The sequence below is a fragment of the Paramisgurnus dabryanus genome, chromosome 4 (assembly GCF_030506205.2).
Source record: "Paramisgurnus dabryanus chromosome 4, PD_genome_1.1, whole genome shotgun sequence".
Lineage (NCBI taxonomy): Eukaryota > Metazoa > Chordata > Actinopteri > Cypriniformes > Cobitidae > Paramisgurnus > Paramisgurnus dabryanus.
The window spans coordinates 30,365,695-30,392,931 of NC_133340.1; the positions used below are offsets into that span (position 1 = coordinate 30,365,695).

The 27,237-nt window shown below is 38.7% G+C and overlaps 3 protein-coding genes across 4 annotated transcripts; all 3 read right to left on the minus strand.

The window, feature by feature from the left end:
- Positions 1-777: 777 nt before the first annotated feature.
- Positions 778-11,383, minus strand: LOC135735580 (coiled-coil domain-containing protein 81-like). Its single transcript, XM_065253982.2, is given in 13 exon segments — positions 778-1,665; positions 1,753-1,878; positions 1,997-2,220; positions 2,691-2,996; positions 3,073-3,174; positions 3,279-3,425; positions 3,577-3,679; positions 8,480-8,600; positions 8,723-8,901; positions 8,903-9,191; positions 10,477-10,600; positions 10,759-10,817; positions 10,909-11,383. Coding segments are annotated over 13 exon segments (1,980 nt in total). The 5' UTR covers positions 10,970-11,383; the 3' UTR covers positions 778-1,526.
- Positions 11,384-12,754: 1,371 nt separating this feature from the next.
- hikeshi (heat shock protein nuclear import factor hikeshi) lies at positions 12,755-15,112 on the minus strand. 2 transcript variants are annotated; one of them, XM_065253980.2, is made up of 5 exons: positions 14,922-15,112; positions 14,381-14,618; positions 14,149-14,300; positions 13,099-13,217; positions 12,755-13,015 (listed from the first exon to the last, which is right to left on the minus strand). In XM_065253980.2, the coding sequence occupies exons 1-5, from the start codon at positions 14,949-14,951 to the stop codon at positions 12,961-12,963; spliced, it is 594 nt and encodes a 197-aa protein (XP_065110052.1). In that variant the 5' UTR covers positions 14,952-15,112; the 3' UTR covers positions 12,755-12,960. The 2 variants fall into 2 exon arrangements, with proteins under 2 accessions (XP_065110052.1, XP_065110053.1); XM_065253981.2 differs by having other exon boundaries at positions 14,381-14,647.
- Positions 15,113-16,557: 1,445 nt separating this feature from the next.
- On the minus strand, positions 16,558-22,133 carry eed (embryonic ectoderm development). Its single transcript, XM_065253979.2, has 12 exons — positions 21,973-22,133; positions 21,490-21,642; positions 21,318-21,410; positions 21,100-21,165; positions 20,357-20,482; positions 19,500-19,581; positions 19,331-19,422; positions 18,257-18,390; positions 18,082-18,187; positions 17,105-17,263; positions 16,901-16,974; positions 16,558-16,823 (listed from the first exon to the last, which is right to left on the minus strand). Exons 1-12 carry the CDS (start codon positions 22,087-22,089, stop codon positions 16,697-16,699), a joined length of 1,329 nt encoding a protein of 442 aa, XP_065110051.1. The 5' UTR covers positions 22,090-22,133; the 3' UTR covers positions 16,558-16,696.
- Positions 22,134-27,237: the final 5,104 nt, after the last annotated feature.

Genomic DNA, 27,237 nt, shown 5'->3' on the forward strand with positions numbered 1-27,237 from the left:
CAATATTGTATCAGAAAGGTAAATTAACACGAGTAATTAATGACGCTGGTAATATTATTGGCCAGAGGCAGAGTACAATGCAAGATTTGTTTTCAGCTTTTATGAAGGATAAAGCAATCGCTGTATATTCAGATCAAAGTCATCCACTCAATTTTTGCTTTGAGGTTTTCCCTTCAGGGCGGAGATTAAGGGTGCGGATGGCAAAAAGGAGAGATCTATAAGAGATCATTTATCCCATTAGCAGTGACTGTTCCTTAATAATCTCTTATTTTAAATTTGCTACTGAATATGCTATTGGGTAAAATATATAAACGTGTTTTATTATGTGTTCGGTTTTATGTATTATATGTACATGTTTTTATTATGCTGCTTGAAGTGTGTGTTGTGAGTTTTTGTATTGTCTGTTACATTGTGCCAGTATCAAAGATGAATTTCTGTTCCCCAGAAGTGAAGTGAAAGTCCATCTTTATGAAAACTGTCCTTGACTTGGAAAAGTGCTTAGCAGCACATCAGGGTCTGAACACTTTTATATGTCAATGACATTAATTAGGCATCGTGTAAAGGCAAAGATTTGAAACTATTTAGCTGCGCACAATTTCAAGATCATTTGTGACATGTTTTCTGTGCACACGTTCGTTTTATGAATGAAACGTACGCACTTTTGAGAAATCATAATATCAAATTAAGGATGTTTTCTACACAGCATTTTATAAATGAGGGCCCTAGTGTTAAAAACTGACACAGGCAGAAGTGTTTTATCACTTTACTTTAGCCATTAAACTTAAACACATCATCATATCGCCACCTGATGTTTATTTCAACTCAACCACAATCAAAACTAAATTAGACAGGTGCATAAATTTGGGCACCCTTGTCATTTTGTTGATTTGAATACCTGTAACTAGGCATGGGCCGGTTACCCGTTTCAAGGTATACCGAGGTTTTAAACAGTCAAGGTTTCAAAACCACTAAAATGTTCTGTGACACCGTCTCCAAGGTATGAGCTGTGTTTATACAAAATTTATAAAATCATTAAGTTATGTGATTGATTTGATGTTCACATTTAATATACATTTGAAAATATTATATATTTTTTGAAAGCATATTATAATTTCAAGGCTTTATTTTTACCTGGCATTTGAAAATGTATTTGCAATGGCAATACCGCAACACTGTGAAACCGTGGTATTTTTGCTAAAGGTTATCATACGGCTAGAATCTTATACCGGTCCATGCCTACCTGTAACTACTTACGACTGATTCATTGGAACACACAATTGGTTTGGTGAGATCATTAAGCCTTAAACTTCATAGACCGGTGCATTCAATCATGAGAAAATTGATTTAAGGTGGCCAATTGCAAGTTGTTGTTGTTTTCTTTGACTCTCCTCTGAAGAGTGGCAATAAGGAGGCTTTAAAACAACTCTCAAATGACCTGAAAAGATATAAGATGTCAGCGGCCACTTCAACATGTTTTACATAAGATGTGTAAATTGAAGATCAGGCTGTTTCTTGATTATTTTGGTCTACAACATGAAGCGAGATCCCGATGAAAAATGCGTGTCTCTAAAGATGTTGCTCTGGCCGTGGTTGGCTGTGGTGCGTTTGCATCGGCTGCAACGCTCATATTTTTTAAGTTGATCGGTTAGAGTTTCACCGCATAACCTAGGGAAAAATCAAACCCAAGATTAAAGGATTTCAGAAGCGTATCTCTTTCTAAACCTTCTTCATTCATGTCTGTTTATCTCACACCTCCTGAAGTCCATCTCCTCTCGGTCTCGCTGGTGTCTCAGTGAGATGCTGTGCTGCCAGCTTCCCTCACAGGCGGCCTGCAGGTGTTGAACTTTCTCACAATGACGGATTCGCTCTTCTAACATTCTGCAAGAATCAACAGTTCAGGAAACACCTGTGTGAAATCCTCTTTTATTTCTTACGTGATGATTCACGCAGTAAAGGAGTTTAATAGTTTGATTGGCATCATGGTCCTGTGACTTACAATTTCTGGTCGGTCTGAATTATTTCTCGTTCTCTCTTCTGCTCATCCAAGCGTTTCATCAGATTGTCTCTTCTTCTGCTGATGTTCGTGGTCTTCAGCTCCTCTGCGATTTTCTGCGCTCGCCGTCTCTGCTCCGCTATAGCCGCAGGATCTCCGTCCATCAGGCCGAATACAGGCCTCAGGTCACTGTGATGAGCTTTGATTTCTGACGTTTTGTCTTCTGACTGTAAGAGAGAGACAGAAATACGTCACAAACATCTTAAGAGATCCTCAAATTCATCCCTTACATTTAGTTTTTGACTTCATTTAAGACGCTCACAGCTAATACTGGCCTGGAAGAGATTTTTAGTGACAACTTTATTTTTTCCTTTTCTTAGTTTCCACTTCATTCACACTCAAAACATTTTTCTACTTTTAATGCGTTTACGTCATTAAACTTCACACTCAGTACGGATGGCAAACGATTTGTTTTCTGTCTTTTGTGATTACCAGCTTGTCTAAAGCATGTATTATTTATATAATTTTTATTCTCCTAATAGAAATGATTTGGAAACATTGTTGAGGGATCAGTGCTGTTCACGCTGCTTGTGTCGCTCACCACTTTTCAACATCTAGATTTTTCTAATCAACAGGCGTAGATAAAGTTGAGTTTGTTTTGTCTCTTCTCTACAGTAAAACATTTAAAGTCACTCACTTGTGTATGAAGTGCCTTCCTGTAAATGCTGCTCAGCTGGTGTTTGTCATGAAGCTCTTGAGATTGAGTTAAAGCCATCCTGATACAAACATCACACATGAAGATGACTTTTAAACACAGAAACAGATGAAGATGATAAAGCGCCGAGTAAAATCGTAGCCCATGCAGTTTGTCTTTCTGTAGTCGTTTCTCTTGCACCTGCATCTCTCTGTGTCTGTCAGTTTCATGCGTCAGCTCCTGCATGTAGCACCTCAGCTGCAGCGGACGGTTCGGAGTGCACGGACGACCCACAAAGATGTACGAACCCTAAAAGCCAACGTGTCATGTGACCACAGTTATTCAAACACACACACAGACATTACCTGAAGAGAGAGAGGCTGACTTGTGATCGGCTCGATGTCTTCCTGCCTCTCTGAGCTTCTGCGACGACCAAATTAAACGCAGCCACTTGACGCCGGTCTTCACGCATCTGCAATCTGTCCATCTGTCAGTAACAACGAAAAGCATGTGATCACATAAGTGTGTGTGTGGATTCAGATGAATCAATCATCTTCCAATCGTTCTTGATACGAGTGTGTGTACGAGCACCTCTTCTTTATGGAAATACTCTTGATCTTTCTGATGTTGGTTGAGCATTAAGACTCGTTCTTGTTCCCGCTCAGCTTTTCTTTTCTCATCAGACACATAAAGGGGAATGTTTTGTTGGGTCCGCTGCATGCACACATAACACAACTCCTGCAACACACACACATACACACGCACACACACACACACACACACACACACACAGTATATTTTATATATATATATATATATATTATTATTTTATTTTTTTCATACATACACAAATCATTGGATAGAGACACTTGTGTGGTTTCAGTCTTACCTGTCCTGCTCGTCTGTGATCACTGCACGTCATCTTCACACCTGTATCACTGAATCTCTTTATGCTCATTGTGTCCTCTGGTGTCTGTGAAAGCCTCTCAACTCTGTGTTCAAAACATTTGAACGACTCCAACTTTAATAACATCATGCATTTACCTGCTTCTGGTTTCTATTAGTGAAGATAAAGATGACAAGCAAAACTTATGCAGAGGATTTTTTATCTTGCCACTTTTCGAATTATGTTTGTTTAAAGAGCACATATTTCATTGCTAAAAAACAAGGTTATTTTGTGTTATTGTTCAAATACAATGGCCCTCATTTGTCAAACGTGCGTACACCTGGCGTACACCCAAAACCACTGTGACTTTGAGATTTATCAATATGGACGTTGGCGTACGGCACGCTCAAATCCTACGCCAGCTCAGGAGGTGGTGTACACACATTTTGAGTTAGGAAATGCAGAGAAAAAAAATCCTAACACAACAAAACGCACTGACAAACTAAAATAGTATATGATATATTATGACCCACTGTAAAAAAACAACAGCAACATAGTAATTATAAACTTAAGTGTTTTTTTTGCAACATGAACTTCAATGTTTAATTTGTGTGACTTTACCAAAGCATTTGATTTGTATGCATATGTATTCCTTTTGTGAGCCGTTTCAGGGCAGAGCACGTGAGCGGAGCGGAGCATTGAGCGGTGCATTAATACCATCAGAGCGCCTTTTTCCGAAAATTCTGCTCGCTTAGAACTGCTCGTTGAACCAAGAATGCCCTTTAATAATTTGCTAGTTCGAGAATCTGTAAAAACGTCTAGCAATAAGTTATGGAATTCAAGCCTTATACATAAATGTAAAGTAAAAATCAAAGTTAAGATTGAGCAGGAAGAAAACAATGAAAGGGAGTGCGGAGAGACTGTAAAAGTTAGCAAATATTCATCCTGGAATCTGAAGCGGCACATTGCAAGAAAGCACAAGGATGTGCTACGAAAACATTGTAATAATGCATCAAAAGGTAAGCTAGTCATTCGATGATAAATAAATAGCTACACATGTTGAATGGAGCCATAAATCTGATCATGATGACATGCGGACAAAATCATGGCCACAAATTATCTTTTATGCTACATTATGGACACTTCTTTTTCTTATTTAGTCTAAAGTATGGCCATTCATTTAGAATTCGATCCCAATATTCAACAGTTTGTTCCTTGGAATTAATTATTATAATATTTCGTAATTATTACAATTATTATTACTTCAAATTATGAATTAGTCTAGTAAAACATGTGGATGTCATGGAAACAAATTGTTAATTTGAATTATATCCGGAGCTCCATATCAACTGGATCTTAGCTAACAAACAACTGTATGTAAATACAAAACAACACACTACAAAAGTTATTACATAATTTTAAAATATTATTATTATTTAAAACCGAACCATTAAGCAGACATAGAATTTAGATGTAGGCAACAGTAATAATAATAATAATAATAATAATAATAATAATAATAATAATAATAATAATAATAAACAATTATTCTTCTAAATATCAATAAGCGTCATTAATAATAAAAATAATAATAAAAATATTACAAATTGTCATCCAATTATTAATGTGTCTTTAATCCCGCTCTTTAAACTCCCAAATAAAACAATTTTGTTTCTTTTCACTTCCCTGGTTTCTCTTCTTTGCCGTCTTTCGTGTGTCAATGGCGTAAAATGAGGGCGTGGGGGAGGCGGAGACTTGGGGCCCTATTTTAACGATCTGAAACGCAAGTGCGAAGCGCAAAGCGCAAGTGACTTTGTGGGCGGATCTTGGGCGCTGTTGCTATTTTCCTGGCGGGAGAAATAACTCTTGCGCCAGGCGCAAATCAATAAGGGGTTGGTCTGAAGTAGGTTCATTATTCATAGGTGTGGTTTTGGCGTAACGTCAAATAAACCAATCAGAACGCTATCCAACATTCCCTTTAAACGCAAGGGCGCAAGTTCCATGGCGGGTTGCTATTATTATGACGGATATACCAGGCGCCCGCCAGGACCGGGTCACAGCCGAGAAGACCGACGTTCTTGTAAGAGCAGTCAAAGACAGAGAAGTTGTTTTGTATGGGGATGGGAGAAACCCGCCCAAATCAGAGTAGGTTAAACAGGCGTGAGAGGAAATAGCCACAATTGTCTCATCAGCTGGCATCCCCAATCATCATTTAATGATTTCCCTTATCTCATGTATTAATATTTTTTATTGTAAAAATTTATGATTTGCAAAAATAACTGTTGCATCTGTGTAGATTAGATGCAAAGTGTGTGCGCGTTGTGTACGCTATACATTGGTCAAGCATGCGCCATTAAAATAGCATAATGAACAACGTGCAACGCACCACTGACGTAACTATTTTTTTCTGGTCAGTGGCGCAATTGTTTTTTGAAACTGCAAAATAGCATCAGGGATGGTTTGCGCCAGAACACGCCTCCTTTTTTTGCGCTGAACCGCCCAGGGAGCGCAAGTTCATTCCCTAGTTTGCCGACGTGCGTCTGTGGAGGGAAAAACCTGCTGTGCCCCGGAGCAAAATACGAATGATACATGCGTCCGTCACTGACAAAGTCAATTGCGCTGGGTGCAAGATAGGGCCCTTGAACAGCGTGGGCTTATGGGCTTGTTATTCTAATGATGATCGTTTTCAGCAGCGGTATTTATGAAGGGCAGGTATTGCGTACACCTGAATATCAAAGGTACGCACAGTTTCATAAATCAGGCGGTGAGAGGAGTGTAAGCATAATCTTACGCCAACATATACGCCCGTTTCTACGCAAGAATGATAAATGAGGGCCATTGTGTTTGCGTGGTTTATGTGTTATCTGTACGTTGTGATTGGCCCGAATACCCGGAAATGTGATGCTCCTTACCATGTTTGAAAGATTCACTCACAATGGTGAAAGGAGTTCATTTACAGGCTTAGTGTCAAAGCGGGAGGAATTATGATAATGTCGGTCTTGTCTACATCACCAATCCCAGGAAGTAAACTGTTGCCTACAATCTGTGTGTTTGTTGTAATCCAAGAAAATAGATTTACGTTGGAGATTTGTGATTTGTACCTTTTGCATATCGTTAACATGAACTAATACACACTTGCACACCAAAGAAAATGTAAAATCATGAATTGGATAATTGGTGCTCTTTAAAGCTGACACTGACGTTATGAAGACTGATCTGAGATCATGTTCTGCTTAGGTTAAGGTTAGATTGTGTGGTGGGTTTGTTCATCTGAATATTGCGGACCTTCGTTCTGAGTGTGTGATGTACCCGAGTGAACTAAACCCTCTCAACTAAACGGTAAAACCCATACAGTATCGTCTCCTAATGAATCTGCTTTATTAGTTTTTTAGGTGAAGCTAGTTTTTCCAAATGGATTCATAACCAGGTTATGTCTGATGAGCTTATCGTGAGCAGTGGATGCCCACAAGGTTTTGTCCTTTCCCCTGCGCCATTTTCTTTTTATACAAATGATTTGTATGATCAATGAGGAACATTTCAGATTCTTTAAAAAGGTGTCATATTTGTCTGAATATTGGTCTTCTGTTTTTATGTGCTGGTGAGACAAAGAAATAAATTCCACCTCGATGGACAATAAAGATATAGTATGGTACGATGTGATACGTTACGTTAGGGTACAATACAAGCGACATCTGAGCAGTTGCAATACACGTGTGGACAGTCAATCATTTTAGATCAGATGTATGGATTTGGACTGGTGATGTGAACGTGGTTTAAATAGTTTTTGACCTTTCACTATCTGATCATATACTGTATTAAGACTCAAACTTGTTTGCTGCAAATGTCGTCAATTCATATGAACAAATATAAAGTTGACTTTTATTCTTATTTAATCTTAAGTCGTTGTAATATGGTTGTGACTTGTAATGCTCAGTTAATTTGAATAAACCAGGCTTAACGACGTATGGAGCATGTGTATGCGACCTCCGGAGGCTGCAGCCGTCGGATTGAGAAACGGTCAACATAGTGACAAAACGCGATCTATTGAGCAGTTTGTCCATTTGGGTCTTCTGGAGAAACATGGCGGCAACTTCCATGTAAGGGAACCCGCGGTGTATGGAGATAAAAACGGCTCATCAAGATAATAAAAACAATACGGTTTATTATGTATGTAAAGTCTTTATACACCACTGATATTATAGTTATGTAGATTATATTGCATTTCTGTCTAAAGATCCTTCTTAAAGTTACACACTGCACCTTTAAATATGTCTTCATTATCTGTTTGTTCTACACTGTGTTTTCTGTACAACTGCTTTGAAACAATGCAAAACTGTTAACAGTGCTAAATAAACTATTATAAATATTCAGCTCTGGAAAAATGAAGATACCACACCAGTTTTGACTTTAATGATCATTTCTAGATGTATTGTGATCATTTCTGTCCGGTGTTTGTTGACCTCAGGAGTCACCCAACAGCAATGTAAAAGACTGAGAGCACAATGATAGATGTGATTAAACATCAGGGTTTTCCATCAAATATCCTTTTTTGAACTTTTACTACAATACTTGTAAAAATATTAGGAATGTGCTATTTAAAAATGAATATAAATTTGTTTTCTTTGAAGTATTCAAGATCTGAAAACATTGCATCTTTTGGTTTAGTTTGTCTGTTTTCAGTTAGTTGCAAATTTGTACAAATAAAAACATGAATTTTATTAGAAATTTGACAGAATGAAGCAGATAAACTTAAAATAATGTTATTGTTGTCATCCTAGGTTTCTCCAGAGCTGTATATTTAGATCTATAGCAATGATTAGATGTATATGCCTCAATTACAACTACAAAGGTTGTACATAGCAAGTTGTGATTCGGGCTGAGTGAAAATAAATCTCTTCAATTTCACCTGTCAGTGTTTGATGTCTTTTGCTCATCTGTGATGGTAACAATCTCACTTTCTGCTGGCCGATGATGAGACGATACTGAATGTTGAATCTCAGCTGCACAGCCAAAAGATTCACTGTTAACTGCGTTAAATGATCAGATTGCAAAACAGATTTTTAAAGTTGTTAGTAAGTTTACCAGCATTTTTATGGATCTCTATTAAATGACCTCACAGTTTACTGCAAGCATATCGTTTTTGACATACCCCGTCCAACTTCTTCATCGGGTTGTCTTGGAGACGATGAAGGTTCAGTCTTTATCTGAGGTTCTCCAGCAGACGTTCTGGGTATCACAGTGGTGCTCGTAGGTCTCTGGATGTGGTTTAGTCTCTCAGATGACTGACGGCTGCTCGACTCGGGTCTCTGCAAATCAAATCTCGTCTAATGTAACACGACGTCAAACACACTGAAGTCTGAGTAAATAACTCACGCTTGATGGAAGTTTCCAAGCAGCATCCACGGCTGAGATGAAGTCACGATAAAAGATCATCTTCACTCGGGTTTGTTGAAACGTCAGAACTCCGATTCGGTGGAAGGTGTGAGCTACAGAGTGACGTGTGGTGGCCGCGTGGAGAAGCAGGAGAACGGTCTGACGTACACAGGCCTGCACAACGTCACGCTCGTATGGGCCCTCCACACTGAGAGCTGAGAAGTTGAGCGACACCACAGGCACGTCTGCTGACACATCGCAAACGTCCTCACATATATTATAACTCCTCATATTTTTCATGACTAATATTTCACACATTTAGAAAAACATATCCTATCATAAGGTGCATCATCCTAAAGTGCCTTGAGGTGAGAAGCAGAATCATAAGACACCTCAGTCTCAGCCCATAAAGACTTCACTGTTGTATCTGCAGACTCGGAAACAGTTTCTTTTTCCTCAACTGGTGCTGAATATATCTCAGTTAGATCACATAAGGGCACATATTATGCATAATCCACTTTTAAAGGGTGTTTGAACATAAATGTGTGTTGGCAGTGTTTGAAAGTGACAAGCTTGTCGAGTATGCCAGGCATCCTCAAAATGTGACCTCTGCATTTAACCCACCATCCCAGTGATTAGGGAACACACACACACACTGCAAGCTGGAATATGTGGGACAGCTCTTAAATGGTTAAGCTCCGGACAGGAGCTTTGCTGTGAATTTTTTGAAGTTTCTTTTAGTGGTTCCCAGATCCAAACTTAAATTACGAGGAGATTCTCAGTCGCTGCTCCAAAGTTATGAAACTCACTGCCCCTTATATTAGATCCGCCCAGACGATTACTAGTTTAAATCCTTGCTGAAAGCTCATCTACTTACTGCAGCTTTTAAATTCTCAGGTGACTAATTTCTAGATGTGTATGTGTTTTATGTTTTGCATTTGCTATTATAATTAGGCCTTGAATTTTGTGTCTATTTTAATGTACAGAACTTTGGTTGTATTGAAATGTGCTGGTAACACTTTACAATAAGATTCTTTACATTAGTTAACATGAACTACTGTAATAATGAACTGCACTTATGTTTATTTCAACAATTACTAATACTTTATTAAAATCTTGTTCACGTTAGTTAATGCACCGTGAACTAACATGAACAAACAATTCAAATGTTAGTGTGATGTCACACGCCCACAGCCACTGACTGATTGGTTAATTTTACTCAAAAGCTTCCCTAATTGTTTGTTAGCATGGTGTGGCACTAATTCAGCTGTTGTTTCAGCCTGTATTCACAGGAATCAGATATAAAAGCTGTCACTGACTGTTGTTATGCTATAATAAATGAATTACATAAATTTACATATGTATAATGTACCCCATCACCAGTTTTCTTGTTTTAGCAAAGTTTTAATGTCCATCCATATTTATTTTCACTCTTTTTTTTCCAGATACAATACATACTAAGCAGAAGCCTTTAAGTTATTACTCATTTGTTGTGGTTTGTATGGTGATGAACGTTGTGTTGCTTCTGACCTGAACATTGAAGTTTCTTCTGTTTGAATCCATAACTGTGACAGAGTTTCTCTGACAGGACGAATGTTGGTCTGAGTTTGTGAAGACAGAATGTAAAAGTCCCCAAACCCAAGATACAAACCCCCTTAAAACACAATGAAAATATAATCAAATATTACTAAACCTTATAAATAAAACACTCAAGATCTCCAGTTTATCATCAGAAATGCAGATTAAGATGAAAGGTCTCCCCTCAGTTTTGTGCTTAATAGAAAGAAACTTTAGATGCTGAAATCTCTTTACCTTCCTCATGAGCATATGTTGCTCAATAAAACATGACACTGTTGCCCAAATGTGATCATCTGTGAAATGAAAATTGGAGAAATGTCAGGAAAACCTAAATGTGTAAAATTAAAGTTGAATCATCACATTGACAATCAGAAAGTTTCTTACCGTGGCTGGAGAGTCGGGAGAGAGTCGGATGTTGATCGCGCTCGTGGACAATTTCAGACATTTTTCATTTATTACTTCATACAGTACATACTGACAAGAGCTTATAAAGACTTGTGGCTTCACGCTGTTGCTATAAACACAACCACCCCACTGTCATTAGATATCAGCTTTACTGTACTCAGTTCAGTTCAAACATTCAACATAATAACTCAACTGTTCTTCACTAAAACAGCTCAGGTATTGAGTTTCACACAATCATCATTTCTATTGGTCAAGAATATCAGAGATCAATACTTTCTAAAGCAGTTCTGTTCAGTAAAAACATTCCTACACCAAACTAGCAACTAGAAAAAGTGAATTATTTACAGATTTAACAACAGATCAGAGTAGGTAAAGAAACACAAAATAACTATACTAGGTGGAGATTTTAATCAAGTTATAAATACAAACTAGGATAAATCTAATATTAATCAGACCTCCGCAGTATTAAACCAAGTAAGAGATATTATGATGGATAAATGTAGCCTGATATATGGCGTACATTGCATTACCAAGTAAACACAGTCAAAAATAAAGGTACAAAGCTGTCACTGGGGCAGTACCCTTTAAAAAACCTCCTAATGTGTCCCATTTAGGTACAAATAGTTATCTTTAAACTACCAATATACACATTTGAAGTACTAATATGCACTTTTTGGGTACAAAGGTGTACCTTTTTAAAAGGGTACTGTCCCTTTTATTTCTGAGAGTGAAGGATCTCACATCTTTATCAGTCATACTCGATATATTTTAATCTCAAAACTTCTAATGGGTCAGGCTTAATCTGCCTCCTTTGGGAATATAGATTTGTTAGATCATGATCCTGCAGATGTAATCAATATGATCTCAAACAATAAGAAAAACACAAAATGACCTGCTATAACATGGGACACTTTTAAATCAGTCTTGAAGGGTTTGGCTTATTCAGCTTTGCTCCGAAAATCTGCGTAAACATCTGGAACGTTTAAAACCATCCGGATCCTATAACTTTTAGTTAATTAAAGAGTCTGAAATTGGAGCTAAATGATATTATACAGAAAAAAAGCTACATTTGCCCTAATTTGTACAAAGCAAAACAAGACTAGGCCTTAGTTTAATTAGAAAATATAACTGTTTCGCCTCAAAATGCACACAAGTAATGTTTTTAGTAATGCATGTTTGTTAAAACTAAAGGACACCGATGTCAGTGCAAGTTGTTTTCAGTTTGGACAGGTGCCTCTTACATTTATTTTAGTCTAGGACTGTAGTCTAATCCCTGTCCGGGAAACCAACCCATACAGTCTAACAGCTTAACACACAGAACTTAATTTCTTCCATTTCTGATGATAAAGACGAACTAATCAGAGATTTGACAAACGTCTGAATCAAGAGCTTTATACATCACAAGGGAAAGATGTGACTGATTCTTTTCTTCCGAATCATATACAGATGTCTGACTATATTTATCTACATTTGACAGGGACTTCATAGAGAATGATATCACATTAGACGATACTGTTAGCTATGAATGTGTGATACGCCTTGATCTGTGTAAGAAAACGTGCACTAATTGAGAGAAGTATATAAATGAAAAAGTATAGTTACATATATGTTCTGTATTCTTTTATGTGCTATATAAGGTTATGAGTTTAAAGTTTTTGTAATTTGTATAAATACTTAATGAATGTATACATTCAATTAATTTTCTGATATTATTACCATTTATTTAGTTTTTTTTAAATGTAACATGTTATTGTAGATGTTTCTTGTACTAATTGTAGTTTTAAACAGAAACAAAAATAGAGAAAGAAACACAAAACACACAATGGATCACTCAGAGATTTATTTTGAGTTCAGCATATAAAAATGTCTTTTGTATGTAAAACTAATGAGTTCATGATGTGCCGGGGAATTTTTAATAGAGGAAAAAAAAATCTCTGATTTTTGACTGAGATTAAACTTTTCATCAATCTAAATGTGAATTACTCCTCCATAACGTAACGAGTCAAACTGTTAAAATAAAACAACAAACTGTTACGTCTTCCAGAAGTTTGGATTTTGCACCATCCGTCTTTGAAAATTTTCATACCTGAGAAAACACAAACATCTAGGAAACATTTGCATGAATAAAACCATTGTATCACTGTAATATTGTACAGACAAACACCTCACCATTTAAGGATGGAGCTGGCAGGAACATACATCTCTGAAGGGTTAGGTGTCATTTGTGCTTGTGTCAGTGCAAAAGAAGAAGTAAAGTTGTACAAGCTCTCCAACATCTTCTGTGTGAACTGTGGACATTAAGGACTTTCATCAATTACGTGACCGAATCTCAACAATTAAGAAACTGTTTTTGGGTTTGCAGCCGCAGGAGATTGACCAGAAGCCTAATTTACACCTGCATACACTTCATGACACTTCTTACTGGAAAAAATAGTTTGTTATTGTATTTGTAAAGCAACAACGGTTGTCCCACACTGCCTTTTTTGGTCACTTTAATAAAGAGCAGTGTGGAGCAGCTTTTTATATTGCTAGGCAATCACCGAGTCAGCTGTCTTGTTAATCAAATATTGAAGCGTGAGCTCTTAACTGTCATATTAGCAGAAAGGAAAAGACAGAAAAGAGGACGCTTGCTGTGACCTTGATGGAGGATGAGAGGTACACAAACATGCAGGAGACAGTGAGTGAGTGACAGCAGTCTCATGTTCCTCCAAACAACAGTAAACTTCTGTCACCACAACGACAGGCCCGCCTCTACCTTCATTCGATTGGACAATGAAAAGACAAAAATGATGTCGGGCTCTTCTCCACTCTCAGTGCTCCTTCAAAAACTCGTGCTGCGGCCAGTGGCAAAAAACACAAGGCATTCGGCGTGCATTAACAGTGCGCAAAATGCTCACTGCCCATAGAAAATAGTTAAAAAAAGGCACCTGCAACTGCCATAAAAGCGTTTGGTGTGATCGGCCCCTAAGTCACTTCTGTATTGACTTTATCAGAGAAATCGGAAAGTTGCCCCTCGGAAATGATGTAACTTTGCCCATTAAATTCCCACTGCTGGCAAGAGTAATGCTCCTCTCCCACCGACCTGTCTGTCTCAGTGCGTATAGCAGGTGTAAACCAGCTCTTAGATATTCTCCAGATAAACACGGAGAAATCTTTACAGGTGCAAACAGAGACCTAACCCTAACAGCTATAAGACGACTGATATTTGTCAGGGTTTACCTGAGTAAATGAGTCCACTGTGGAAACGCTTGCGTTTGACACTGGTGTCTGTTGTGCCAGCGAATCCAAAGCTTCCACAGAGACTCCGATCTGAGCCATGGACGAGACCTGAGGAACATCCATCATTCCAAACGGATGAGCTCCACCCTCACCTGATAAACAACAACAACAATAAAACACAGCACTAAAACACTTAAATTCCCCGTGAATAACTTCATTCCCTGCCGCTTACCAGCTTTTAGACCAGAGATCTTGAATATGGCACTGGGCTTCTCGTTTGTTATAAAGCCCAACAGCTGCCACACCTGACCGACACAAGGGTCTGGGAAAGAGAAGTAGACAGCACCACCCATACCGGCCGGGAAAGGGCTCGTGCCCAACATAAAGACCACCACATGATTCACGTGCTCGTAGTCCGGCAGATTAAAGACGAATTTATCGCTGGCGATTTGCTGCACGTCTGTTTGAACCTGGTGTATGAAACCATGCCTTTAAAACACTGCACACACATCATATCATCACATCACATCACGAGCCATCTCTCCCCAATCACATAAAACAATACCACACAGGTGTTAACTTATATACAGCACGTGCTAAGAAACTAACCTTATTACACCCATACACTGAAATCCCATACATGTCACCAAAACTAGATATATGCATTTGATTTAAAGCGCTACGATAAATATTTACATGAATCTTAATGACTTTAACAACAAAAGCTTAAATTAATCTGAAAATGTTTTCGATGTAAATATGAATATATTCACCAGTCTGCCAGCGACGAGACATCCGAACATCGTCACAAAAAATAAGCGCCCTAAATAATAAAGTGAGATTATATACCCACAGCTGCATAGAAAGATTTTCAGTGCTAGAAACTTCTGACAGATCGACCTCTGACCCCGGCAGCAAAACAACGGAAGTCCTCTGAACCCGGAAAAAAAACACAACAGCGTCTTCTCTGGCCCTGTCCCAAATGGCACACTCCGGACTTGTGGTCCTCCTCAGAGTCCACACTTTGATGACATCACGTAGTCCAGACTTTAGGGACCCTTGATGTGAGTCCACGTGGGTGCACCGGAGTCGTATTTTGGGACAGACTCGAGCATCACCCCGGAAATAGGAAGAGAGGTTGCCCGTCAGTGTGAACTCCTCCCTTCCGTCGCCTGATTGGTCTGATTGCCCTTTCGCAAGGACTTCTGGGTTGGCAAAGTGCGCGAAGCCTGCTGCAGTGCGGGCTTCGCTGAAGACCGCATCAAGGGGGCAAAGGAGGCGCTGATGAGCACACTTCAAAGCGTAAAAATGACAGATGGGACACCCTACGGACTCGTAGACTAAGCGAGAACGCGCAATTTAAGGCCACAAGACCGAAAGTCCACATGAAGTGCGCCATTTGGGACAGGGCCCCTGATTTGACGATCTAGCGCGGCACGCACGTGTCTCTTCTGTTGTCATGTTAACCCTATGCAGCTAGCACAGACAGTACACAGTAACCAAACAACGTTCATCCAGGACCAAGGTGCTATATTCACAACCAATAGTGTAACAGTTTAGTTCCAATATTGTTCAAACACACCCGTCTGTAATTTTAAAGTCATACTATGGGGTTCCATCGCACTGATTTTATGCGCATTTTGAAGTATCGCATCATAAACAAGTGATGGAAACGACACATTTCTAATCCCTTAATTCGCAAAAACGTTTTACCCTCCCATGAGGTGTTTTTTGACTTCTGCGATAGAGATTAAATGCGAATAATGGGAGATGAGACGCATTCGTTGAAAAAAAACTTACCTAGCGATCATTTAGCCCACGTGACCGCTGTCTAGCTGTTTCCGCTGTCGTTGTCTTTACCATATATGGAACTCGACGTCGTCGTAACTTTATTCAGTTTGGCAATTATAAGCTGCACTGCTAGTAAATGTATAACTTGCCCAATCGTCAAAGTACCGCGAGAGGTTTTTGAACTTTATACATATTCTTATCGTTTCTCGAACAGGGCTGGGTTCAGACGCGACAAAACGTTAATTAAACAGAAACAGTGATGCGTTGAACACCCTGTTGTGAGGACGCAAAAGTTGCAACTACGGTAACTGAGAGGTCATGCTTTATATTCTTATATAAATGTTTCTGAAGCCCGATATAAATACGTGTTTAATACTGTAAAATACTCTCGATATTACAGTCACCGCACTTGCTGTCCAGAATGAAAGACAACATTTCAACTTAAACCCATTGTATGAGCTGTCTCTTTAGTACCACGTGGTAATATTACCACATTTGTGTGAAAAATGTATTACTTTTTGTATTACTAATAGGTTAATTTCTGAAAACTATCTGTGTGAAAGTATTGGGTTCAATGTAATAGCAACAAAAACATTCAAAATGAAGTAGAGAGAGAAATGGCATAGAAAAATAGATTTTATTATTGTCAAACAGTACAACTAATAAAAAAAAAGACAAAACAAAAGCTGAGGTGAACAAACTCAAAAGCAAAGGACAAGAAAATCCGCTAAGCAATCATCTGACTAGTGAGAATATTTCAGCGCAGTCGGTCCCAGCGCCAAATAGATGCATCATCACACACGGCGATGAGAATACTGCTGTCCCTGCTGAAGCTCGTCTGTCTGATGGCCGACGTGCATTTAGGAACCGTGAGCGTGGTACACCTGAGGTGAAAACAACAACAGGTAAATACATCCAGCACTTCCCATAGTTACATCATAATGTTCATAATGTGACCTACTTTGCTTTATGAGGATCTTCCACTTCCAGGTCCCAAACGTAGAGTTTCCCCACCTGATTTCCCAGAGCCAGCATCTTAAAAAGTAAAAACAAAGGTATATTTTCATACACTATTAATTCACACAACTGCTCTACACATCACACCTGCACTCAAAAAGTCTAATTTATAATCCATTGGTGCATTTAAAGAAAGTCTTTATTATACCTTTTGCCAGAAGTCCATAGAGAAGCGCATGTACCAAATGTCACACTGGCTGTAATCGAAGCGGCCGAGAATCGTCACGTTGGACTCGTTTGCTTTGATGCGGTCAATATCCTCTTCCATTTTCCCAGGTTTCCAGCACACAATTGCATTCTCACACGACTACAAGTTGTGACAACACAAAAAGAAAACTCAGTAAAACATTGTGTCACTAATAATGTAACAGTAATAATGTCACTATGAGACTAATAATGAGTATCTTGGCTGACAGAAAACAGAAAACACAGAAGCTTTGACAAAGAAAGTGCATCAAATCTGCCTAGTCGCTTACTTCCTGTGTTTTAAGTTCCAGCTCAGTTAGACTTATAAAAGCAATGTGATGACAGAGCTGAAATCAGTGACAACAAAGACTTTTGCTTACTGTAAATCTTAAAAATGATAGGCTGCTTGACGTTTGCCACACAACTGTTATATTTACACTGATTCTCCCAGCTAATGCTGGGTAAACACCAACACATAATTGGCAGATGTATGTGGTGTGCTGTCTTTGACACATGGCATGGCACTCCACACACTATAGGAGCAAAACCGTTAAATGTAGGGATTTTTTCGCCTCATGTTTGTGGTCTATCACATTTTGTAAATCTTATAAGATGTAAAAATCTTTTGGTTTGTACCCAGCATGGGCTCGGTTTTCCACAAGGTTTTGCTCCATTTATTCATCATTGTAGTTTTTTTTTTATGCCACTGTCGTCTTATTGGTCTTATCGACTTTACTATGCCACTTTTATTCAGTATGTAATGCTAAGGTATATTTACACCAAATTCTCAATCTCTATGTTATTCTTTCTCTCTCATCACTTGCAAACATACTATTTCTAATGAGAGTATTGGCATGACTCAAATTAATAGTTGTTATATAACAGATTAATGCGTATTGTGCAAATTGTGCTTGGCTTTTATAAAGCAGTCAATAGTACCTTTGAGAGAATCAAATCTCCAAGCCAGCGGACACAATCCACGTAGTTCCTGTGGATGTCTCGGGTGGAAAAGTCTGGGAAGTGAATCTTTTGAGACACAAAAGGCCTGAAAAACACAGAATGTTTAATAGTCTGCACATATTTGAAGTCAAGGCCAGTGGGTATTGCGTCTCACCTGTTAGTTTTGCTTGGATTATACTCATAAGAACCACGTATTGCTTTCTGCATCCGCTCAGAGTTTATTCTCCACAGCTTGAGCGAGTGATCCATGCCACATGACATAATCTTATCACCGAGAAGGTCAAAATCCTGCAAACACAACATGAATATTTACTGAGATAACTTTATAGCGTTTACTAATGTTGATGTCATTTTTTAATCAAGCATGTTAACAAGACTGAGTGAAAAAACAACACTGAATATTAGGGCTGTGCGATATATTGAGTTTGGGGAATTTTTCCCCAGCAGGAAACAGGATTAGACGATAGCATCTATATCTGTATATGGTGCGATATGATCCTCGTCAGTAATGTACACCGAGGTCAGATGTAAGCCGTCCAACCGGCTCGCATGTTGTACAGCTGTCTAATTTCAAACCCTGTCTTTGAATTTTATTTTCATCATGGGCCGTTTAAATGAAGGTGATTGTGACATGATCTCACACGAGATATAAACATTTATTCACTCATTCTCTAGATATTTATTGTCTGCCGCCAGTAATCCCAAAATGACAGACATGTGAATTCTGGTTGATATCACCCTACTAAATATCAAACAGACAAAGTTTTGGTGATCCTCATGCCCTGGTTATTTTGAAAAACGGAGACATTTCCCTTCATTACATGCAAACAGAGAACTCGCCTCTGAAACCGATTCTTTCTAAAAACACCGGCCAGAGTGGAGATTTTGAAAACCTTTGGTTATACGGTTGCATGTAAACTGAGACAAACGGATGTTTAGGCAGCCAACAGTATGCGCCAGAGCTCGCACCTAAGCCAATACGGCGACCTTGTTCAAAAGAGGAACAGGAAGTGATTTGTTGCTTTTTTTGGGGATTCTAATTGGTTTACGTGGGCTTGAGCTTCTCGTTACACCATATATACACACGGGTACGCGTCAATGAACACTTTTCTGAAAACTGACATGCGTGCACAAAGTTATTTTTGAAACCAGAGAGGTTGAAATGTCAGTTTATGAAAATAGCCGCCCACGTGTAAACGTAGTTTTAAAGCCACTTTATTTAACTCACCGCGCTCAAGACCTCATCACGGTGACCCTCAACACCTCCAAATATGGCCACCAGAGTATCTGTCTGGATGTTCCACAGGCGCAGAGCGTGATCTGACAAATACACAATCCAGATGTTATGACAACAAACAGAAGCACGCCTCACATCTGTCTCTCAGTGAGGTTTTTACCTTTACTAACTGACAGCAGAAGGTTGGGATCTCTGGGATGAAACTTGAGTTCGTTGATTGCGTTACCGTGGCCGACGTAATGCTGCAAGTGTGATGATGACAACATTGTGTATATGATTGCACAAATTCAGAAAAAGAATGTTTCTTCATGTAGATCAGGGGTGTCAAACTCAATTTCATTGCACGCCGTCGCATCAGCATTATGGTTGCTCTCAAAGGACCGTCTGTATTTGGAAGACTATAAATGTGTCGACTCTTTTACTACATTGCATTATTACCTCTGCAATCCATTTCTTAGGGTCTTTCCTGGGCCAAAATTGGTTTTCAGTGGTGGCAGATGTTCACGTTCATAGACACACAGTAAAAAGTACCTCACCCATGTGAACGGACAAACCAAAGTACTAAGAACTATTTTATGTGTAGAAATGTTAATATTAAAGACAAAGTATGGTTTAGAGATATATAGACCATGTATTAATCAGACACTGATATAATACCCATCACTTTTAAATTTATTTTACTGATTGACAAGACGTCTCATGAGATAAACTATTAACTGATAATAAACTAAATACTTACAATAAAATATTTGCAAGCTTTCGTGGGCCTAATAAAACGAGGGGGTGGGCCGGCTTTGGCCGGTGGGCTTTGAGTTTGACACCCCTGATGTAGATTAACCAGTCCAGTACAGGGGGGCACTAACAATGCCCATCATATAAAAATGTCTATTAACCCTGGAGAACCCACGGGGTCAAATTTGTTCAATGGAATAGGTTTTTGGATTTTCCTGGGTTCTCCAGGGTTAAATTCATACAGGTGAATGGAGGAGCCTCTGTGGCTTGCAGTTATGGACTCACTTTGACGCACTGCATGGTGATGTGGTTAATGATGCGAATGATACCGCGAGAACCGGCCACAGCCAGCAGCGGGTGACTGGTGCTCGTGTCAAAGGTCCAAGCGCAAGTGTAGAAGTTTTCATCTGCCTAAGGAGCACAATAATCAAGGTAATAACACAACAAAATTGTAGCGAAAACATTAAACAGGAACAGTAAATGTAAAGGTATTGCGGAGGATTTTCTTTTTCCGGCTGGATCATCAAGACTATTGGTCCTCCCAGTTGTCAATCAGGAGTGTTGCGCAATTGCATTTTTTTTAAAAAGTGAAGAAGGCGGTTCTTTTCTAAAATTTGAGAAAATCCTTCACTACACCTTAAAGTGTACATTTCAGAATCGCCACTCCCATGACAGAGAAATGTCACATTCAGAACGTTGTTTATTCCTCATAAATGTGCATACAAAATTTAAAATAAAATAAATATCCCTTCTCCATTTGTTAGGGTTACCCATTGCTTCACTTTGGATGACATTTAAACGGTATGGATTGATTTTTGTTGTACTGATGTGCTTTTTGGAGCTTTAACAGTAGGGCACTATGCATCATAAATGTCTTGAAAAGAGCGAGGATATGAATTAATATAACTTTATATGCACCTAGTATAGCTTACAGGTAAGAACTAACCCTATGGGCAAATCTTTTAATTTGAGGTGAACCATTCCTTTCAGATAAGTTTAAAAGATCACATGCGTTTGATAAAGGATACATCTGCATCTACATATGACTGCAGGAGACGAATCTCTCCTTGAGAATGACACTCGTATAAAGTGACCTGGAAGAACAAGACAAAACCACAAGACCCAAACACTGGCGTTAGCAGCACTTTGTGTATGAACGGGTACGACATGAATATTATTGTGTGCTGAAGTAGTTAATGATGTAAGGAATGGAAAAAGTCCTCGATGCGCCAGGCTCTTAACTTACTCTGTTACTGCCGACGGTGGCAAACACAAGCGGATCTCCTTCCTTGCTGTGCCAATTAAACTGAACACCAAACAAAGGCTGCCCGTGATCCTCCTGCGTGTCACACCGTACATCAACATCAAATGCTCTTTCACACTTTACACAAACACACACAAAGTGTAACACTTCTTACCCTTAAACTGTTGACACACTTGAAGGAATACTTGCATTTCTTGGACTTCCACTTGCCTTTGCCCCAGCTCTTTCTACCCGGGGCATTAGCAGTGTTTGTTGGGGTATCTGGCCGTTCTGTGTTGGTGCCACTTTCAATGCTGACGGCATCATCCTGAGAACACGAACACGAGCAGATCTCTCTTATTAAACTTATATTAAAGTCACTAAACAACAGATGACGTCACTCCAGAGCCACACACAGCGCTTATCGTCATCATCATCATCATCATCATCATCTTATGAAATACTAAGGGTAAGAAATGAATCCATCTCAACAAACGCACAGAGAACATTAAAACGGGATCAAAATAATCATTATAATCATCAAGCAGTGAAAATGATGGTTAATAAAAAAAACATTCGCGAAAAGACAAAGAGAAACTTCATTCACATGCAGCTGCACCCGCGCACACAACCAACATAAGCGCTAACATTAACTTACGTTTTCATCTCCAGACAGATCGGGGTTGCTATTTTCATCACTGCTTAATTTCTGTTTTTTATTACTCGGCATCTCGTTTCCCGCCTCGGCGTGAGATTCAGACATCTTCCTCCTCATCTTCCTCTAACTGTGCCACACTGCCAAAAAGCAAAACGTGTGCTCCTCGTGACACACTGCTGCAAAACTCGACTGCTGTTATATCACAGAGCGACACTAGAGGGAGACATTTCACAATCTCAATTACATCCGAAACCTCTTCAGGATCCGAGCTTCTCAAAAGCAATTTTCAATTGAAAGGAACTTTACTGGCATGATTTGATCACTTACAATATCACCAAAGCATTATAAAACAAGAAACATACAATAACACAATAGTAACAAACATAAAGGTGGAATTAAGCTGCTGTGTGATGGGTGAAGCAAACAAAGTAAAAAAAAAATAGTCAGGAGGATATTTACGATATAAAATAGAAATATAAACTTTTGAAGTTTACTGTCTTTCACTTTTTGCATTAGACAGAGGACATAAAAAAACCAGAGATAACAATTCAGGAACAATTTGCGACTTTAAAGAGATAGTTCACTTTAAAATGAAAATTCTGTCATCATTTACTCATCCTCATGTTGTTCTAAACCTGTATGCATTTCTTTTCTCTGATGAAAACAAAAGAAGATATTTTGAGAAATGATGGTAAACACACACAGCAGTAAGTGACCATAGACTTCCATAGTAGGAAAAAAATATTTTGGAAGTATTGTGATAAATGACTAAGAAATGTTTTGATAAATGATGGTAAGCACACAGTTGACGGTACCCATTAAATTCCATCATATTTTTATTCCTACTATGGAAGTCTATGGTCACTTACAGCTGTGTGTTTACCATAATGTCTCAAAATATCTTTTTCGTGTTCATTAGAAAAAAGAAATTCAAACAGATTTAAAACAACATGAGGACGAGTAAATGATGACAGAATTTAAATTTTAAAGTCAACTATCCCTTTAAATGCTCACATTGCAAATGCACTTCCTCATGTTACATCATCACTACATGACTCCACCAATTACTTATGTATTAAAGTAACAATTCATTTTTATTTATACATAACATTTACAAATGTACATTTACAGAGGCATAAGAGAGGTAGAATAAAAGTACAGTACAAGATCTGGGGCCTCATTTATAAAACTGTGCGTAGGATCCTTACTAAAAGTCTACTCACGCACAAAAGCCAAAAATAGCATACGCCAAAAAATATTCAGATTTATAAAACCATGCGCACGCACACCAGCAAGCAATGTTCCTTTTATAAATCAAAGATCACCTGAAAGTGTGCGTACGTGAATCTGCCTCATATCCTGCCCTATTCACGCCCATTTCTAACCATAACAATAATAATAAACTTTATTTTCTATAGCGCCTTTAAAGTGCACATCTCAAAGCGCTTTACAAAAACAATTAAAACAACAGAGATACAACACATAATAAAGATTAGGATTTAAGAGACATTATACAATATAAAACAAAGATAAAAGCAATCAATCAATTAAAAGCTAACATAAAAAAATTAGTTTTAAGCTGAGATTTAAAAATGCCAAAAGAATTTGCTTGCCTAATCTCAATCGGTAGAGAATTCCAGAGTTTAGGAGCTAATAAGTAAAAAGCCCTGTCTCCCATTAGTTTTAAACGAGTTGAGGGAACAGTTAAAAGACCAGTTTCTGAGGAACGAAGATCACATTTTGGAGTGTATGGAATTAAAAGCTCTGTCAAGTATTGAGGCGCCAAACCATGCAGTGCCTTATAAGTAAGCATCAAAATCTTGAAGTCCACCCTAAACCTAATGGGTAACCAGTGCAAAGACTCTAAAACAGGAGTAATATGTTCTCGCATATTAGTTCTAGTCAGGATTCTTGCAAAACCTGCATTCTGTTTAGGGTAGCTTTTGACACTCCAGCTAACAAGGCATTACAGTAATCAATACGAGAAAACACAAAAGTGTTAATCAATTTCTCAGCAGTATTAAAAGACAGCATAGGACGCAACCTGGCAATATTTCTAAGATGAAAGAATGACATTTTTACAGTATTCAGAACATGAGGTTCAAATGTTAGATTGGCATCAAAAATCACTCCTAGATTCCTCAACCTAGTCCGAAACTCCACATTTGAACCATCAAGAGTTAATGTGCTTGGCTCTACTTTGCGTAGTTGGTGAGGTGAACCAACAAGCATAATCTCAGTCTTTTCACTATTAAGACAAAGAGAGTTTTCAGTCATCCATTCTTTCATCTTAAAAATATATACCATATATATACCATATATAGTTAATGCAAATCACATCCTGAATGCTGATCCTCATATTAATGAGACATTATTCATTAATGAGGCATCCAATTGTTAGTTCGTAAGCTTAATGCGACCAGCTAATAAATGCAAGCCATTGTCGTAATCCTCCAGCATTGCAAGGATGCATGCATGGGGTCACCGAAACATTAATATATTTTTACAGCAATTATATGCTGTAACACCTTGCCAAAATCACAGCATAAATGAAAGGTATCACTAAAATAAAATAGATATGTGTTTTCTGCTCCTTTTGTGCACCCATCTGATATATGTGGACTGTTCTCCAGCAGCACGAGCGTTCACCTCTGCTTTACAAAGAGCAGACATATAAAAAAATTAATAAATTAAATTTACAAACAGAAATAGTAATTTCCTTTTACCTAACAGACTTGCATTAACTCGTACACGTGTGAGTAAATATTTGCATCGCATGTTTCTTCATGCCAGTTTTGTTATGAACATCATAATTAGGACTATTATAAGGATAACATAGAGAGAAACGATTGTCCAGAGTTAGATGGCTGTATTTCCACAATTTGACATTTGATGATGATAAAAATGCGCAGTAATTAAAGAAAATATTTGGATATTTACACTTTGTTCTGCAGTTATCTTTGATATCCATCTGTCAGATCATCTCGCGCTCCTGTAGTGGACATTGTAACGGTGAGACAGCGCTGATTAAATATTTAAAATGATCTCTGATTTCAGATTGAATTTTACAAGATGGTTATGAAACAATTATCACTCAGTTCAGGCACAAATAACACAACTTAATTGTCGGCTATAATAAAGAGTGAAATTATCAACACTTATAATCAGACATGGGGACTTGTGACTTGGTGACTTGGACTCGAGTCGACTTGAGTCGCTATTTTTGTGACTTGTGACTTGACTTGACAAAAAATAAAATACTTGAGACTTGACTCGGACTTGGAAGTTAAAGACTCTGGACTTGACTTGACTTGAGACACGATGACTTGAATGACTTGAGTGTTAATCACATCATGTTTTCAGTTTGAATATAAAATATATTAACTATTTTAAAAAATAAAGTTGACCCAGTTGGAGCTGGCGTTGTCATGGCTGAATCACAACACTATCATCAGTAATGCCTTCTCGTACCTTACGCACCACAGAACAGATATCAACATGTCAGCCATACAACATACAAGACATACAACATTAAAATCACTGGCAGCCAGATGACAACCTCCAATTTCGTCCGTCATTTGAAGAGCCATTCTGCCCAGTAAGTGCGTGTCAATTTGTTAATATCTGGTTAGTTAGTTGGTAGTTAGGTAATGTCATAATAGCTAAAGTAGCCATTAACCCTCATCATACCGTGTTAGGGACAAATGTAGGCAAAATAAGTTTAATTTATTTTTTAAAAATACGTCCCTTGATCTGAGCGGTACGAGACTTGGCTACTTTTTCTAAGTTTGCCACCTGAACACACAGAGAAAAATGACTGGATTCTACAATGTTATAGGGCCGGTTTACATATTGCGTCTTTTGCACGCTCAAGTTCGTTATTTCAAATGTAGGCGCACGAACGGAAGAGATTACAATTTTGTTTAATTCCATGATGTATTTTACTGAACATGAGTATTTCTTTATATCTTTATATTCTATATATCTTTATTAAGATCAGATTCTGCAGGTAAAATTACAATAATAAGGTGACTTGACTTGGACTTGACTTGACATAGCCTGTGACTCGACTTGACTTGACTTGCCCAAGAAAAAAAAAACTTGGGACTAACTTGAGACTTGAGGGTTCAGACTTGAGATTTACTTGAGACTTGCACATGTGTGACTTGGTCCCATCTCTGCTTATAATCGTTCTTGTTTTTGTGCGTATGTACGCACGCTTTATAAATGAGGCCCCTGGGCTTTTAGATTTTTTTCTGATGTCTGATGTTTAAGTGATAAATTAATCTAGCAACCGCTGATGGGTGTCTGTCTTCCCCAAGTGACATCTTCATTTCATCTGATTCTAAAGTGCTGTGAAACTCTGCTATGAGATTTTGTTAGGAAACACGCAACACAGGAATCCCAGCGCAGAGGTCTTTAATCAAAATGTAAAATAGAGAACACTCAATGTCATCAGATGAAAATGTGTATATAGAAAACTCTCAGTGTCCGTGTGTGTGATGAATGGATGGAGAGAGAAACACTAGCGAGGCGGACCACATCGATCTCCTCTGGATAGTCTCAAAGTGGGAAACACAGCCGGGCTGTAGGACATCTACAGAACTGTAAACACAGAGATGTAATCCTGGTGGGCAAACAGAGAGATTCCTGGCGGGCAGAGAGAGAGAGAGGCGGTCAGAGTTTTCAGCAGAGTCTGTGCTGGACAGCGCACGGCGGCAGTCCGAGTCTTACGCAGAATTACGCGCCCGAGAGTGCACTGCGGCTGGACAGCGCTAGATGTAGACAGGCGCTCGGAGAATCCACAGACAGAGTGTACACAGAGGCTGACGGTAGACACACCACTCAGGAGAGACCAACAGCGGGGCGAGGATTTACAGGGCAAAGGCAGCAGAGAGCACGGTGAATAATCCAAGACTAGAAGCTAGACAAGACAAGAGCTAGACAAGACAAGAACTAGACAGAGCTAGCGGGCACGAACACACTAAGACGAACTTGCAAGGAACAGAGGAAACGAGGGGAATTTAAATCAAACCGGATGGGCAAATAATAAGGATCAGGTGTGGGACGCCGGTGAGAAGAGTCGGAGATAATGAGGTCACCAGGTGGAAGGCGCGCACGTGTGGAGCTGTCAAAACACAAACACAACACAACACATGGTGAAACAAAGACAAAGCGGCCAATAAGACATCATGACAGGACTCCCCCCCACGGCCGCCACCAGGCGGACCATGAGGAGGCTCACCCCGTCGCCGGCAGAGATCC

What these genes read in the sequence shown, in the direction of transcription:
- hikeshi (XM_065253980.2), bottom strand. Translation starts at nt 14,951, where the DNA reads ATGTTCGGATGTCTCGTCGCTGGCAGACTG. An exon ending in GATCTCTGGTCTAAAAGCTG is followed by an intron (nt 14,301 to 14,380) that starts GTAAGCGGCAGG and finishes GTTGTTTATCAG; the next exon opens with GTGAGGGTGGAGCTCATCCG. An exon ending in GCCAGCTCCATCCTTAAATG is followed by an intron (nt 13,016 to 13,098) that starts GTGAGGTGTTTG and finishes GTGTTTTCTCAG; the next exon opens with GTATGAAAATTTTCAAAGAC.
- eed (XM_065253979.2), bottom strand. Translation starts at nt 22,089, where the DNA reads ATGAGGAGGAAGATGTCTGAATCTCACGCCGAGGCGGGAAACGAGATG. An exon ending in ATCTGTCTGGAGATGAAAAC is followed by an intron (nt 21,643 to 21,972) that starts GTAAGTTAATGT and finishes TCGTGTTCTCAG; the next exon opens with GATGATGCCGTCAGCATTGA. An exon ending in GAAGATCCTCATAAAGCAAA is followed by an intron (nt 16,824 to 16,900) that starts GTAGGTCACATT and finishes TTTTCACCTCAG; the next exon opens with GTGTACCACGCTCACGGTTC.